This window comes from Electrona antarctica, assembly GCF_951216825.1.
Source record: "Electrona antarctica genome assembly, chromosome: 13".
NCBI lineage: Eukaryota > Metazoa > Chordata > Actinopteri > Myctophiformes > Myctophidae > Electrona > Electrona antarctica.
The window spans coordinates 50861018-50878182 of NC_136794.1; the positions used below are offsets into that span (position 1 = coordinate 50861018).

At 44.3% G+C, this 17165-nt stretch overlaps 1 protein-coding gene across 1 annotated transcript; it reads left to right on the top strand.

Annotated features, from left to right (window-relative positions):
* Positions 1–1726: 1726 nt before the first annotated feature.
* Positions 1727–16145, top strand: wdr54 (WD repeat domain 54). Its single transcript, XM_079518984.1, has 10 exons — positions 1727–1801; positions 6354–6585; positions 8878–8940; positions 9290–9356; positions 9932–9988; positions 10290–10417; positions 10880–10980; positions 12234–12396; positions 14488–14562; positions 15073–16145. Exons 2-10 carry the CDS (start codon positions 6361–6363, stop codon positions 15199–15201), a joined length of 1008 nt encoding a protein of 335 aa, XP_079375110.1. The 5' UTR covers positions 1727–1801; positions 6354–6360; the 3' UTR covers positions 15202–16145.
* Positions 16146–17165: the final 1020 nt, after the last annotated feature.

A 17165-nucleotide genomic window follows, 5' to 3' on the forward strand; every position in this document is an offset into this window, starting at 1 on the left:
ATATATTCAAAGATTTGCACCACATTTTCACGATTTGTCAAAGTGACGTCACACAGATGCGGAAGTCTCTATTATCTAGTGTTGCCATGTCGGCTTTGGGCATTAAGTTTCTGTGAAGTTGCTTCTAAATAATATTTGTATCTGCGGTTTTGTGGGGCTTGTTTCTAAAGTGTAGTTGTTTATTTGGTCTTGTTTCTAAAGTGTAGTTGTTTATTTGGTCTTGTTTCTAAAGTGTAGTTGTTTATTTGGTCTTGTTTCTAAAGTGTAGTTGTTTATTTGGTCTTGTTTCAAAAGTGTAGGTGTTTATTTGGCCTTATTTCTAAAGTGTAGTTTTTTATTTGGTCTTGCGTCAAGGCCATTCAATTGAGCACAGCTGACAGCAATCAGACTAGTTAGGAAGGGCAGCTCAGAACTGGGATTGAGCATTTTGGTTTATATTTCTTTAAAAAATCACTTTTGACAGGAATGTGCTAGAGACTTACTTTTTTTTTACAGACTCATACATTTATGCTCTACAAGTGGGCTGCATGTTTGACATGGCTGTTCTAAAGTGTAGTGTTTATTTGGTCTTGTTTCTAAAGTGTAGTTGTTTATTTGGTCTTGTTTCTAAAGTGTAGTTGTTTATTTGGTCTTGTTTCTAAAGTGTAGTTGTTTATTTGGTCTTGTTTATAAAGTGTAGTGTTTATTTGGTCTTGTTTATAAAGTGTAGTTTTATTTGGTCTTGTTTATAAAGTGTAGTTGTTTATTTGGTCTTGTTTCTAAAGTGTAGTGTTTATTTGGTCTTGTTTCTAAAGTGTAGTTGATTATTTGGTCTTGTTTCTAAAGTGTAGTTGTTTATTTGGTCTTGTTGCTAAAGTGTAGTTGTTTGGTCTTGTTTCTAAAGTGTAGTGTTTATTTGGTCTTGTTTCTAAAGTGTAGTTGTTTATTTGGTCTTGTTTCTAAAGTGTAGTTGTTTATTTGGTCTTGTTGCTAAAGTGTAGTTGTTTATTTGGTCTTGTTTCTAAAGTGTAGTTGTTTATTTGGTCTTGTTTCTAAAGTGTAGTTGTTTATTTGGTCTTGTTTCTAAAGTGTAGTTGTTTATTTGGTCTTGTTTCTAAAGTGTAGTTGTTTATTTGGGCTTGTTTCTAAAGTGTAGTTGTTTATTTGGGCTTGTTTCTAAAGTGTAGTTGTTTATTTGGGCTTGTTTCTAAAGTGTAGTTGTTTATTTGGTCTTTTCTAAAGTGTAGTTGTTTATTTGGTCTTGTTTCTAAAGTGTAGTTGTTTATTTGGGCTTTTCTAAAGTGTAGTTGTTTATTTGGTCTTGTTTCTAAAGTGTACTTGTGTATTTGGGCTTGTTTCCTATGTCGTTTAAACCAGTGATTCTCACATATTTTCATGTCAAGGACCCCCAGATAAATGTATTTGTCACAACTAAAGACCCTACATACATCTAAACATAATTTGTATTGAGTTGTACTTGAAATGTAGTGTAATTCTGTAAAACTGTTAATAAATACTTCAATCAATCAATCTTACATAGGCCTACAAGATTTGTGTTGTTAAAATGTTTCAAAGAATATTCCACACTTTTGTCGCATTGTCGTTTGTTTTTATCATGATTGTTTTGAAAACAGCAGATCTACAAGCTCACAACGCGTCGCAAATGCGACACGTTGTGAGCTTGTAGATCTGCTGTTTTCAAATAGCCTATGATGTAGTCAGGCTTCCTTTGGGCTAAGTTGTTTTCACGGACCCGGTTGCTTGTTTCTCTCACACAATGTGGCAACCCTGGTCTCTATGGCTGCAGAGGACGCCACATAAGGTATTTTTAATCTGATCAGCTCTGACGTTATTAATGAATACAGTAGACTTTAATAAGACGGAGAATGGCGTTTATAACCATTTGACCAATAACTGCATGGGGAACTGTTTTTGTATGACGTAGAACAGATGACGTGGTACTATAGGGACAAACAAAACCTTGTGTTATTAGTTTAGCAGTTAGCAACATGTAGCTTAGCCTTAGAGTATATAGAGCTTAGCTCATTTTAGCAGTTAGCAACATGTAGCATTAGCTCATTTTAGCCCTGTTAGTGTTTTAGTGCAGTTGTACTGTCTGGACCAGGGGGTCCTCAGGGGGTCCACAGAGTAACTAGGGGGTCCTCAGGGGGGAGTAACTAGGGGGTCCTCGGGGGAGTAACTAGGGGGTCCTCACAGAGTAACTAGGGGGTCCTCAGGGGGTCCACAGAGTAACTACAGCTAGGGTTCCACAGGTGGTTCTCAGGGGGTCCACAGGGGGTCTTCAGAGCCAAAGTTTTAAACTAAAATCTTTGCTTCTGGGGGGGGGCGTCCCTGGAACAACATATTTTCAGATGGGGGTCGGCGGACAAATACATATAATCTTGGGGGTCCTTGACATGAAAATGTTTGAGAACGACTGACTAATAATTTAGTATTTTATTAGATTTATAATTTAGCATTTTATGTAGACGCAGCACTGTATAGTGTACCCTCCACAGATATTACTGTTAGACAGATGTTACTTATGATCCTAGTCCTAGATCAGATGACTATTTCTTAGCCGCAATTTGCAACTCTAGATTTTTTTATAATGGGATGAATCTAGAGTTGAAATACCCTCCATTGACTCCCCACTCATCCAATTTGGTTTGTGATCTGCTTGTCTTAAACAACGTTAAACTCACCAACATTGCAGCTGTAGTCCAAGCTTGAATTATCCTCTTTCAATCTGCCGAGCTTGTTTTTCATAAAAATCCCCCGTAGACATGTTATGAGCTACTTTCTGTCAAGACATCCTCTGCAGGTGATTCTTTTTCTAAGTGTTGCAGTTTGGAAGCACAATATCAATTGGGGGTCCCAGAGATAGAAATGCCCTTAAATGTGGGGTCCTTGAAATGAAACTGGTTGAGAATCACTGCTAGAGCTGTAACAATCTTTTTATGGAGGAGTCCCTGGCATATCTCTTCAAATGGGGGTCCGTGGGGCTAATTAGTGTCAATGTGGGGGTCCTTGACATGAAAAAGTTTGGGAACCAGTGGCCTAAATTGTAAACTGTTAATAAATTCTTCAATCAAACAATCTACCTACAAGATTTGTGTTGTTAAAATGTGACTAAATTTGACTGAGGGACTCCCATTGGATTTTTTTTAGAATTTTCATTTTTCATGTCATATGAAAGCGGGGAATCATAGCTTCAAATTGACATATTGGTTTGGTTGTTCAGTTTGACCCACCAGTTTTGGAGATATGGCTTATAGAGCAATGTCTTGCAGAAAACAGCGAGTTGCGAGAACAGGCTTGAAAGGTTCACTTCTGTGGACTCTAACATTACACCTAGCTACATATATGTTTAAGCATTTACTTCATATTTACATGTCGATTTCAGCTCTGACACTTATTTCAGACATGCTCTAGTACAGGGGTGGGCAACTTTGACGATGGAGAGGGCCAACTGCGACGCGTTTTGTAGAAACGCTTGTAGATCGGCTATTTTTGCTATATTTGAATTGAAATCTTGAATTATGTTTTGCTATTTTTGAATTGGAATCCTGAAAATTAACCTTTTTTATGTAATTTCAAATGCCTGTAATTATACTTGTGTTGAGCAATGAGCTACTAATTTAGACTGAAGTAATTACAGTGGGCCATGTTTGCATGTTGTGGAATTGTACCAGCTGAAACCAACACTATCAGTATTCTGACATTAACCTGAGGGCCACATTAAGTGAAGGTGGGGGCCGCATGTGGTCCCCGGGCCGCCATTTGCCCACCCCTGCTCTAGTATGTGAAGAGTCTGCCTGTGCTATTAACCCATTTCGAAAAAAAAAAAAAAAAGTTTCCTCCTCTGGTGAAAAGCTGGAATTTGCCTCTCAGTCAATTTGTCTCTCAGTCAAATCTGGTCACAACTGTTTAAAATAATATTCCACACTTTTGTCACATTTAGTGCAGCAGATAATTGCATATTTCACGAGAATCATTCAGATTGGTGTACAATCATGAAAATTGGCACAAATACTCTTTAAGGTCCATTCTTTTGAAAAAGCACGGTATCCACCCACAGTTTCAAGAGGATACCCGTTTTTCAAGATGTCCGCCACATTAACATTTAAATTCAATGTTCTCATAGAAATGGATGGAGTTTTTAGATTAATGGTTTTTTGGTTTTGTTTCTCATGTGTTAGACCATGCAGGATTCAGTCAACCAGAAATTCCAACATGGTGGCCATTTTCCAAGATGGCTGCCGCCCGCCATCTGTTGGACCAGTATACCCTATGGGCTATTTGCATTTAGCCTATTTATCCTAAATTAAGCACATTTTGGTCTAAACTGTTTATGGGTCTCACATTTCATTATCATAAGTGTTGTTTTTGTCACAATTTGACATATTATTGACATTATGGTGTCCAAGATGGCTGCCATAAAACTAGTTCACTCATATTGTGTGATCTATACAACTTAGAAAAACTATTTTTGGAATATTATTAAATTAATGTAATGTAATTTATGAATATGATTACATCTCAACTGAAAGCGATAGTTATGACCAGGTGCATTTAGGGGCTAAGTGTCTTGCTCAGGGACACCTTGACACATAGCGGGGGTCAGGAATGGAACCCTGGTTTTCCCAAGTGGCCTCTCTACCCATTCAGCTATGGCTGCTCATGGGTTGCCAGTATATGAAGATCTTCAGCATCCAGTGAGAACACTCACATTATTGGTTCCAGTTGTTGCTGTTGCTAGTCATGGTTGCCAGTTCCCACCTGATGTCGTGTGTGAGTTCAGACTTCTCCAGACCGTACTAAATAACTGCTAGCTTACATAATGTCTTGAGGCTAGGACTGAAATCTAAGACATACAGGTCACCTGGTCTGTTCTCTGCTTCAAAGAGGATGATACGATCTCCCACCGTGCAACAGCACATCCTAGACATCAGAGGCGGTCCTTTCCCCTTGGGCTCAACTTTCTTCCAGGAGAAGGTTCCTGGACTGAATTTCCACAGATCATTGAAGTACTTCCATGAAGTTCCATGACGTTCCATGAAGTTCCTGCCACCAAATATGTACAGCTCTCTATTGTAGGTAAAGGCTGAATGATCAGAGCGGCCTTCTGGAAGAAGCTGTGTAGAAGGTGTGTTCAGCTAGAGGTTGGACTCTGTGTCAAACACTTGTGGTACTGAACCCACTGGTTCCCCCAGCCCCCAAATACAAACATCTTTGTCCCGATGATGGTAGCAGAGTGACAGTATGAAGCAGGAGGTGGAGTTCCTCTGGTGTTAATTAAAGACCAGACCATTGTGGTGGTGTCCAACTTGTAGATGTCATTAGTGAGTCCAGTCTGGGTTTCTCCTCCATGAATAAACATGACCTTCCCCAAGACACAGGCTGAGTGGTTGCTCCTCCCCTCTGGAATGGTCCCAGAAACCTGTGGTTTGAACCACGTGTGGGTGTCGACATCAAAGGCATAAAGAACGTTGCAGTAACCTGGGTTAGTCCACCCTCCCCAGAGGTAGACAGTATATTCAATCAGCACAGCTGTGTGGCAAAATCGCCTGCAGGGAACCTCAAGGTGAGTTTCTCTTCCAGGTGTCATCGGAGGCAACTTCCTCCAGCGCAAAGACACTGTGTTGAAGACGTGAACTTCAACCTGGTCACTGTTCACCTTACTGTTGCACGCGTACACCTTGTGTCCGACGGTCACTGCTGCATAATATCCTTCTGGTCCGTTCAGATTCACAGTCCACCTCAACATTTTACACAGAAAGATAACCCTAACCCTGGTTAATCTCAACTTCTCTGTAACAGAATGCAGTCACATTGCTCACACTCACCACTTATATATTGGTACGGAGTAACGATGTCATGTGGATGACATCAGACTTGTCCAAATATGATGTTCCACCCGGCCTGGTGGAGATATGCACTCCACTGAACACACATTTCACCTGCCAGAGGCAACCACACATGTTCACCATGTTGGAATTTCTGGTTGACTGGATCCTGCATGGTCTAACACATGAGAATCAACACTATGACCTCCTTAATTTGAACATCATTTAAATGTCAATGTGGTGGCCATCTTGAAAAATATCCGTCCTCTTGAAATTTTGGGTGGATACCGTGTTTTTCCAAAAGAGTGGGCTTTAGAGAGTATTTGTGCCAAATCCCATGCTTCCCAATCCCAATCTTTGTTTCAGTTATCTGCTGCACTAATGTCGTTTTGTTTTTATCATGCGTTGCGACGCATTGTGAGCTTGTAGATCTGCTGTTTTCAAACAGCCTATGATGTAGTCAGGCTTCCTTTTGGGCTAAGTTGTTTTCATGGACCCGTTGCTTTGTTTCTCTTTCCCCTGCAGTACCGCCATGTACCACCGGGAGAAGAGCATCCAGATGAAGAGCAGCGCGTCGGCGCTCTACAACAACCTCAGCGTGCTGCGCGCCGCGCCTCGCGGCCTCACGCACTACACCGTCGTCCACGCCAACCTGGTCAACATGGTCTCCGCCTCCTGGGACGGCCTGAACGTGTCCCACCGCCAGCTGCAGAGCAAGGAGCCCAACGCTACGGCTAGCACCTCGCTAATCATGCAGGTTGGTTAGTTAGAGCCCAACGCTACGGCTAGCACCTCGCTAATCATGCAGGTTAGAGCACAACGCTACGGCTAGCACCTCGCTAATCATGCAGGTTAGAGCACAACGCTACGGCTAGCACCTCGCTAATCATGCAGGTTAGAGCCCAACGCTACGGCTAGCACCTCGCTAATCATGCAGGTTAGAGCACAACGCTACGGCTAGCACCTCGCTAATCATGCAGGTTTTATCCCAACGCTACGGCTAGCACCTCGCTAATCATGCAGGTTAGATACCAATGCTACGGCTAGCACCTCGCTAATCATGCAGGTTAGAGCCCAACGCTACGGCTAGCACCTCGCTAATCATGCAGGTTTTATCCCAACGCTACGGCTAGCACCTCGCTAATCATGCAGGTTTTATCCCAACGCTACGGCTAGCACCTCGCTAATCATGCAAGTTAGTGCACAACGCTAGGGCTAGCACCTCGCTAATCATGCAGGTTAGTTAGTTAGAGCTAGAGATGGAGCCCGGAAATTGGGTCCATTTCAAACCCGGTTCGGCATTTATCGAGACCCGAGTATCAATAAGCTTTTGGCTTGTCGAGCCTGTTATCGGGCATAGCGTGGATTACATGATTGACATGGGGGTGGTGGCGCATGGAGGACCAATAGGTGTGAACTGTGAACGGTTTTGCCGACGTGCGAATGGGGGAAAATTTAAAACAAAGGCGGCTAACCTGCTGTAGTTTGCTACTAACTTTGCATGCACAGCACAAGGGCTGCCAAACTAGGCTATCTTTTGTTGTTTTTCTTATTTTTCGCCCCCTCTCTTCGAAACTGGGCAAGCTCTCTAAACTGACTGAGCCACAGTGGAAAGGGGGGGGGGGGGGGTGCGAGACGCGAGACGTGGCCGTGGTTGCGTTATGGTTGCGCCGTGGAAGTATGGTGGAACGGGTGAAAAAGTTTTGGTTACATTAAAAAGACAAGAGGGGAGCGCTAAATGCAATTATGTAGCACAGTTGTTAACTTAATTAGTAAATGCACGAAAGGGAACATTTCGACAATGCATCTGTCAATAATGCATTGCATTGTGTACCCAAATGCGATACCTTTGCATGTCTGCACAGAGTCGAAACAACTCGGGAGCCTCAGCTGCTGCAACGGAATGACCGTCCTTTTCCAACCAAGACATGCTGTCGAGCAACTTGCAGCAAGACTCCGTTGCCATCATTTATAATCCAATTCATAATACGTTTGGGAAACTCAAATCTCCCTCCCTGCCATATAGAGTTCTAATAATAATTAAATGTGCGACTTTGCCGACTTCTCAGTCTATCGCAAGGCAGATCTACAAGCTCACAACGCGGTGCAACCAGACGCAGTGTGAGCTTGTAGATTGGCTATTTTTTATGCGTGACACCGTCGTACAATGACGTATAAATTGCGCTTTTAAAGTGACGGTACACATTAACAGTTCTGTCTGTTATGTATGGTGATGTGTGTCGTATCGTTACGGCCCCCCGGCTGAAATCCCGGGGGGATAGGATAGGTCATTTTCTGTTGTAGCACCCACACTGTGGAATGAACTTCCACCTCATGTCAGAGCTTCGCAATCCTTGTCTGTGTTTAAATCACGTCTGAAAACTCACTTGTACTCCTTGGCATTTGAACATACCGATTAAGAGTTGCTGCTTCCACTGCATTGTCCTTATGTTGCCCTGTTTATGTACTGTTGTTGTTGTTGCTTTTTTTTTTTTGCTTTTTTTTTCTTCCCTGATATTTTTAGTATTTCTTTGTGTACAGCACTTTGTTTCAACCTTGTTGTATAAAAATGTGCTTTATAAATAAAGTGGATTGGATTGGATTGGAATGGTAAATGGTAAATGGTGCATTTATATAGCGCCTTTATCCAAGGCGCTTTACATTCACCCATTCACACACATACACCGATTGCGGCGGAAGCCATCATGCCATGCAAGCCTTACCAACCAGCACATCGGGAGCAATTTGGGGTTCAGTGTCTTGCCCAAGGACACTTCGACATGTAGCCAGGAGGAGCCGGGATTCGAACCGCCGACCCATGGATCATTGGACGACCTGCTCTACCTATTGAGCCACAGTCGCCCCCGTAGGCCCTAGTAGTAACTAAACATAAAGTGTGTATGGCGACAAACTTATTAAGCCACCGAGAGGCTAAAAGCGGGGAAATGTACTGCCAGACGCGCTGCATGCCAATAACTCACTTCTCCAGTGTACTGCGTTTTGTTCATTTATTAAGCAGCTGTTCACAAAGTGTGTGTGTTCTTCACAGGCGTCCTGGTGCGTGCTGCCGTCTCGCGACCTCCTGGTGTTGACCTCACAGAAAGGCATCCAGGTGAGAGACTGTGTGTGTGTGTGTGCAGGTTAGTTTATATTTGACTCATGATCAGAGCTTCCGTTGCTCCAGACTGTACGACGGAAGCATTTATATTTGACTCATGATCAGAGCTTCCGTTGCTCCAGACTGTACGATGGAAGCATTTATATTTTACTCATGATCAGAGCTTCCGTTGCTCCAGACTCTATGACGGAAGCATTTATATTGTATGTAGTTTGTCTGGTATATATATCTTCTATTCCAAGTCGTAGCGCTGACTGGCCAGACTGAGAACAAACAGGCGGGACCAAAACAAATAATGGAACCCCAAACCAGAATAATCATTTGTTTTTTTCTTTTGTTTCAGATGTATGAGTCAGACGGTTCTATCATGGTGTACTGGCATGCTCTGGACTGTCCCGACACGCCCACAGGTACAACCCATTACCCAATACCCATTACCCAATACCCATTACCCATAACCCACAGGTGCAATCCATTACCCATTACCCATAACCCATCACCAATAACCCACAGGTGCAAAATTTAACCCAATACCCATAACCATAGACATTTAAAAAATAGATGCGTCATTGGCTGCTGCAGTTGGTTGGAGCCGTGTGTGTTGACGGGAGGGTGGAAGAATTTACACTGGTACCGGAAGAGTGGACGGCACACTACGTCACGCTGCCACTCAAGTGACTACTGGCCAATCACAGCGCATCTTTTCCGGGACTTATCAGACCCTGAACATGCGCTCTGTGACGCACGCTCATGCTTCCTTCCGCGAGGCTTCGCAAGGAATCTCGGGAATGTTTGGCCCTCCCTTGAGCACATCCGCTCCAGAGCCTTAACCTCCCTTGAGCACATCCGCTCCAGAGCCTTAACCTCCCTTGAGCACATCCGCTCCAGAGCCTTAACCTCCCTTGAGCACATCCGCTCCAGAGCCGAAACATTAAGAGCGTCTGATAAATGCATAACTTGTAATTGCTTTTTTGTATTTTTTCAGCCCAGGCTGTGTTCTCCAGAGGAATAGCAGCCGTACAGGACAAATATATCTGTGTGGGTGAGTAATTCATTAATTATATCATCATTTATCACTGTGTGTGTGTGTGTGTGTGTGTGTGTGTGTGTGTGTGTGTGTGTGTGTGTGTGTGTGTGTGTGTGTGTGTGTGTGTGTGTGTGTGTGTGTGTGTGTGTGTGTGTGTGTGTGTGTGTGTGTGTGTGTGTGTGTGTGTGTGTGTGTGTGTGTGTGTGCGCGCGCGTGCGTGCGTGCGTGCGTGCGTGTAGGGGTCAGCTCGGGGGTCATCCTGGTGTTTGACGTCCCGCCTAAAGGCAGTAACATCACTGTGTGTGTGTGTGTTTAGGGGTCAGCTCGGGGGTCATCCTGGTGTTTGACGTCCCGTCTAAGGGCAGTAACATCACTCTTTCGGAGGTCCTGGAGGAGCATCGCGAGGCCATCACTGACATGGCCGCAGAGTGCTCTGGAGGCCAGGTGGGGGCGACACTTCCATCGTTTTATAGTTTCACTCGTCAACAATAAAACATGTGTATTTAAATTCATCACTTTTCAGTAGTAGGCCTACAATTCAACAATAAAATGGTTAATTTATAGTCGATAGTTATTCAATTAATTTCAATAATAGCAAAACAACACCAAGCGACATGTTGTAGATCAACAATTTCTGCAATTTTTTAAAATAATTATGGACATTTTTCAACATGGAAATGATTGCCATTAGGTGATGATGTCATCAGGACTAGCCAAAGCAAGTTAACACGCACACATGTACCACATGTGACATGTCGCACGCACGCACGCACGCACGCACGCACGCACGCACGCACGCACGCACGCACGCACGCACAATTGTGACTTTTTTTAATCTAAATCTTGAGGTTGACAGTGATATGTATCCCCTGTATGTGCGTGCGTGCGTGCGTGCGTGTCCCACAGGAGTGCGTAGCAGACCTGGTGAGTGCAGACGACTCAGGCTGTGTGTGTGTGTGGAGATCTGGGGAGGAGTTCACGCTGCTCAATAAGATCCCTGGATTGGAGTGAGTTGCAATCTCTCGTTTAGTTTTAGTCACATTTAAATCGCAGCCATGGAAACGCTCATGGCGTGTTGCACCAGAACATGACTTACTATTCTCTGTCTATCGGGTCGCAACTCCAACTCCAACGGCCCTGAGTCGACTAAGCTGTGGTTCCCAACCTTTTTATACTGAAGTACCACCTCAGAAAATATTTAGCTCTCAAGTACCACCATAACAACTGATGTTAAAATACAGCAGCGTAGACCTGCCCTTTTGTGTTCCATTCCTATAAGCCAATAATGCTGCTGCTCTGACTAAACTCTGTCCAATCACTAATCAGCACAACTGGTGATATTTCTAATGTGATTAATCCGTTCTCAGATCTTCTATTAACGGCTAGGTGTGATGTCATGCTCATTTCAGCACGGCTGGAGAGCCTGTTTCAACCAATCACTTGGTCAGAAGAACTGCCTGTAGTAATATAAATATTTCATTCCAATAGAGCGTCGCAGTCCCGCCCCCTACCCTGGACCAGGAAATGAAACCCAATGCATTTTCCTCATAGACATTTCTTAAAGTATTTATTTAAAGACGGTTACGCCGCGGACAAAGACAACTCGAGTCGTGACAACTCATGACAACACAAACAATATTTTGGACCAAACAAATAATTAGAAAGAAGAAAAAAACGTCAGGTTACAACACTTTTTTTGTTGTTTTTCTTCTTTGTAATTATTTGTTTGGTCCAAAATATTGTTTGTGTTGTCATGAGTTGTCACGACTCGAGTTGGCTTTGTCCGCGGCGTAACCGTCTTTAAATAAATACTTTAAGAAATGTCTATGGGAAAAATGCATTGGGTTTCATTTCCTGGTCCAGGGTAGGGGGCGGGACTGCGATGCTCTATTTTGTCCTTTTTTTTCTCCTTTTTTTGGGTGATTCCTCTGTGTACCACCAGAGGGTGCTCACTTACCACCAGTGGTCCTAGTACCAGTGGTTGGGAACCTCAACTTCCCAACGTTCAACACGACAACTCTGGCTCGAGTTCTCTCTCTCTCTCTCTCTCTCTCTCTCTCTCTCTCTCTCTCTCTCTCTCTCTCTCTCTCTCTCTCTCTCTCTCTCTCTCTCTCTCTCCCTCTCCATGTTAACTAGATGTCTCTCTCTCTGTCTCTCTCTCTCTCTCTCTCTCTCTCTCTCTCTCTCTCTCTCTCTCTCTCTCTCTCTCTCTCTCTCTCTCTCTCTCCATGTTAACTAGATGTCTCTCTCTCTCCCCCAGTATGACGGTGTCATCGGTGTGTCTATATAAGGGCGTGGTCATCGCAGGCTACGGCAGCGGTCAGATCCGTCTCTACGAGGCGCTGACGGGCATCCTGCACGCTGAGGTCAACGGCCACGCCCGCTGGATCTACTCCCTGGACATGGCGCCCTTCTCTGGACTGGTGAGCAGTGTCGATTTAACCCTAACCCTAACCCTAACCCTTCTCTGGACTGGTGAGCAGTGTCGATTTAACCCTTCTCTGGGCTGGTGAGCAGTGTCGATTTAACCCTTCTCTGGACTGGTGAGCAGTGTCGATTTAACCCTTCTCTGGACTGGTGAGCAGTGTCGATTTAACCCTTCTCTGGGCTGGTGAGCAGTGTCGATTTAACCCTTCTCTGGACTGGTGAGCAGTGTCGATTTAACCCTTCTCTGGACTGGTGAGCAGTGTCGATTTAACCCTTCTCTGGACTGGTGAGCAGTGTCGATTTAACCCTTCTCTGGGCTGGTGAGCAGTGTCGATTTAACCCTTCTCTGGACTGGTGAGCAGTGTCGATTTAACCCTTCTCTGGACTGGTGAGCAGTGTCGATTTAACCCTTCTCTGGGCTGGTGAGCAGTGTCGATTTAACCCTTCTCTGGACTGGTGAGCAGTGTCGATTTAACCCTTCTCTGGACTGGTGAGCAGTGTCGATTTAACCCTTCTCTGGACTGGTGAGCAGTGTCGATTTAACCCTTCTCTGGACTGGTGAGCAGTGTCGATTTAACCCTTCTCTGGACTGGTGAGCAGTGTCGATTTAACCCTTCTCTGGACTGGTGAGCAGTGTCGATTTAACCCTTCTCTGGACTGGTGAGCAGTGTCGATTTAACCCTTCTCTGGACTGGTGAGCAGTGTCGATTTAACCCTTCTCTGGACTGGTGAGCAGTGTCGATTTAACCCTTCTCTGGACTGGTGAGCAGTGTCGATTTAACCCTTCTCTGGACTGGTGAGCAGTGTCGATTTAACCCTTCTCTGGACTGGTGAGCAGTGTCGATTTAACCCTTCTCTGGACTGGTGAGCAGTGTCGATTTAACCCTTCTCTGGACTGGTGAGCAGTGTCGATTTAACCCTTCTCTGGACTGGTGAGCAGTGTCGATTTAACCCTTCTCTGGACTGGTGAGCAGTGTCGATTTAACCCTTCTCTGGACTGGTGAGCAGTGTCGATTTAACCCTTCTCTGGACTGGTGAGCAGTGTCGATTTAACCCTTCTCTGGACTGGTGAGCAGTGTCGATTTAACCCTTCTCTGGACTGGTGAGCAGTGTCGATTTAACCCTTCTCTGGACTGGTGAGCAGTGTCGATTTAACCCTTCTCTGGACTGGTGAGCAGTGTCGATTTAACCCTTCTCTGGACTGGTGAGCAGTGTCGATTTAACCCTTCTCTGGACTGGTGAGCAGTGTCGATTTAACCCTTCTCTGGACTGGTGAGCAGTGTCGATTTAACCCTTCTCTGGACTGGTGAGCAGTGTCGATTTAACCCTTCTCTGGACTGGTGAGCAGTGTCGATTTAACCCTTCTCTGGACTGGTGAGCAGTGTCGATTTAACCCTTCTCTGGACTGGTGAGCAGTGTCGATTTAACCCTTCTCTGGACTGGTGAGCAGTGTCGATTTAACCCTTCTCTGGACTGGTGAGCAGTGTCGATTTAACCCTTCTCTGGACTGGTGAGCAGTGTCGATTTAACCCTTCTCTGGACTGGTGAGCAGTGTCGATTTAACCCTTCTCTGGACTGGTGAGCAGTGTCGATTTAACCCTTCTCTGGACTGGTGAGCAGTGTCGATTTAACCCTTCTCTGGACTGGTGAGCAGTGTCGATTTAACCCTTCTCTGGACTGGTGAGCAGTGTCGATTTAACCCTTCTCTGGACTGGTGAGCAGTGTCGATTTAACCCTTCTCTGGACTGGTGAGCAGTGTCGATTTAACCCTTCTCTGGACTGGTGAGCAGTGTCGATTTAACCCTTCTCTGGACTGGTGAGCAGTGTCGATTTAACCCTTCTCTGGACTGGTGAGCAGTGTCGATTTAACCCTTCTCTGGACTGGTGAGCAGTGTCGATTTAACCCTTCTCTGGACTGGTGAGCAGTGTCGATTTCCTCGACTAAAACTAAGACGAAAAATGTTCGTCGACTACCTTTTTTTCACTGACGAAAACTAAATGGAAACTAAGCTATGATGACTAAGAGTGTGTGTGTGCGTGTGCGTGTGCGTGTGCGTGCGTGCGTGCGTGTGTGTGCGTGCGTGCAGCTTCTGTCTGCAGCTGAAGACTCGTTCGTCCGGGTGTGGCACCTCTCTCTCCTACCAGAGACCAACAGTGTGGAGGTAACCATGTGACCGCCACTAACCAATCACATTGTTACATGTGACCGCCACTAACCAATCACATTGTTACATGTGACCGCCACTAACCAATCACATTGTTACATGTGACCGCCACTAACCAATCACATTGTTACATGTGACCACCACTAACCAATCACATTGTTACATGGAGCCACCACTAACCAATCAGAGACTATGTTACTCTATATTGTTACAAAGATGAAATAAATAATCCAGGATTTAAGACAAATCCAGGTTTGACAAAACCTGGTTTATTCTGTTCCACTGAAGCAGTTGTTTTCAAGGCCCATTATTTATTTATTGTGTGTGTGTGTGTGTGTGTGTGTGTGTGTGTGTGTGTGTGTGTGTGTGTGTGTGTGTGTGTGTGTGTGTGTGTGTGTGTGTGTGTGTGTGTGTGTGTGTGTGTGTGTGTGTGTGTGTGTGTGTGTGTGTGTGTGTGTGTGTGTGTGTGTGTGTGTGTGTGTGTGTGTGTGTTGTCTCCCCCTGCAGGTCAGTCACATGTACAACGAGTGCATCACAGACACTCAGATCTGCGGCGCTAAGTTCTGCGACGCCGACGGCTCTGCGTTCGCCGTGACGGGATACGACCTGAGCGAGATCGTACGCTACGCACAGTAGCACACGCACGCACGCACGCACGCACGCACACACAGAAGTGAACCTTTCAAGCCTGTTTTCTCACTGTTTCTCTGCCAGACATTACTCTATAAGCCATATCTCCAAAACTGGTGGGTCAAACTGAACAACCAATAGAGAGTATGCGCATGCTTCAAGTGAATGGCACATCGAGTGGCAAATCGAGTGGCAAAGGAACATGCAAAGTGAGTTTAACATTGTTTAACGTTGTTTAATGCAATCAGATAGGACCTTTCTGTTTGGATGCATGGGTTGTCAAGGCCAGAAAGCAGTTTTTTGCCAGTCAGTAGGCATTCCTGCATAACTTCCGGGTTTGATGATGATGTCACACGCATACCCTCTATAATATTGGTTGTTCAGTTCATATTATGTCAATTTGAAGCTATGATTCCCTGCTTTCACAATGACTTATCCTCGGTCAGAAACGGTCACATATTATTATCATCACTTTACCCAAATACAGCTCAATTGGAGTTGGTTGGTTTTTGACCATTGATTAGAATGAGGTGGAGTTAGGGGGCTTTGACTGACCCTGGAACAACATATTTTCAGATGGGGGTCGGCGGGCAATTACATTTTTGGGGGTCCTTGACATGAAAATGAACGACTGATATAGAAACATAGGGTTTATCAGAAAACTGTCAGGATTTAGAAGACATTTGTAGAATCTGTTCTCAGGTCAAAATGGGTTAAATACATGCTTGCATATAATACATCATACACATATAATACATCATACACATGTGAACAGTGAATGTATAGTTTGGGAAAAGCAAAGAAAAAACAACATTCCATTATTGTTCAGAATGTATTGTGTCCCTTTGTAATGTACTATACAGTTGTCTTGTGTTTGTAATGTACTATAAATATGTCTTTGTAATGTATAGTAAACTATAACATGTGTCTGTTTAATAATAAACATATTTATTGTAGACTAGGGTCTCTTCTCTGATCTTTCCAGCCTGTGTTCACCAGATCAGCCAGCAGGGGGGGCTGTAGGACGTCGTACAAGTAAAGCTCAAACGCTCTACTTGATCTGTTCTCTTGAATGAAACTTTAACATTAATAAATAAAAATGAATTAAATGAGGAAGATATTTTGTTTTAAACGTATTAAAGTATTATAAGTCCTTAATGGGTTTTTATAGGAAGGTCTGATACAATTCATATAAATAAATACTGCATTGAGCAACTTTAAACCTGTCCAGGGCGTTCACTAACCTGACTGCCAGATGGGGCAGCAGAGAGTACACTTGATTGATTGATTGATTGAAAATTTTATTAACAGTTTGCAGAATTACAGTACATTTCAAGCACAAACTCAATACAAAGGCTGTTAACTGTGAGTGGACGACCCAATTAAGCATTACACTTGTTTACAACAGGGTCCACCATGTTCAATTCATCAAAACATTTAGAGACGTACAAATAGACACTTCTATATAGACAAAGAACAGTACAGGAATTCATCATAATGGAGGTAAAAAGGGAAAAGAAACATATACAGTGAGGGAAAAAAAAAGGGGGGGCGGTGGGGGGGGATTCAGATTTTACGGGGGCCAGTTTCGAATTGCAGCCATCCGTAGGTGCCCTTTGAGAGCGGTTTTGAAGGAGTCAAGGGATTCGCATGTCTTAATGACTGTTGGTAGGGCGTTCCACATTTTGGTGGCATAGGAGCGAAAATAATTTAGTCCCTTGTTTGTGCCGAATCTGGGTTGAACATGATTCGTTGCACTCCCTCTGGTGTTGTGGGTGTGGACTTCGTTAACATTAAGGAAGTATCTACACAGGTACATGGGTATCTTGGTGGAGTATCGAATCTTGTGGACCAGACCCATTGCAAGATGCTGTACTCTGTCGCCGACCCTAAGCCATGCCAGTCTGTCAAAGTGGGCAGGGGTGAGGTGGGTTCGGGGGGTGAGGCCAAGTAGGAGCCTGACCAGTTTG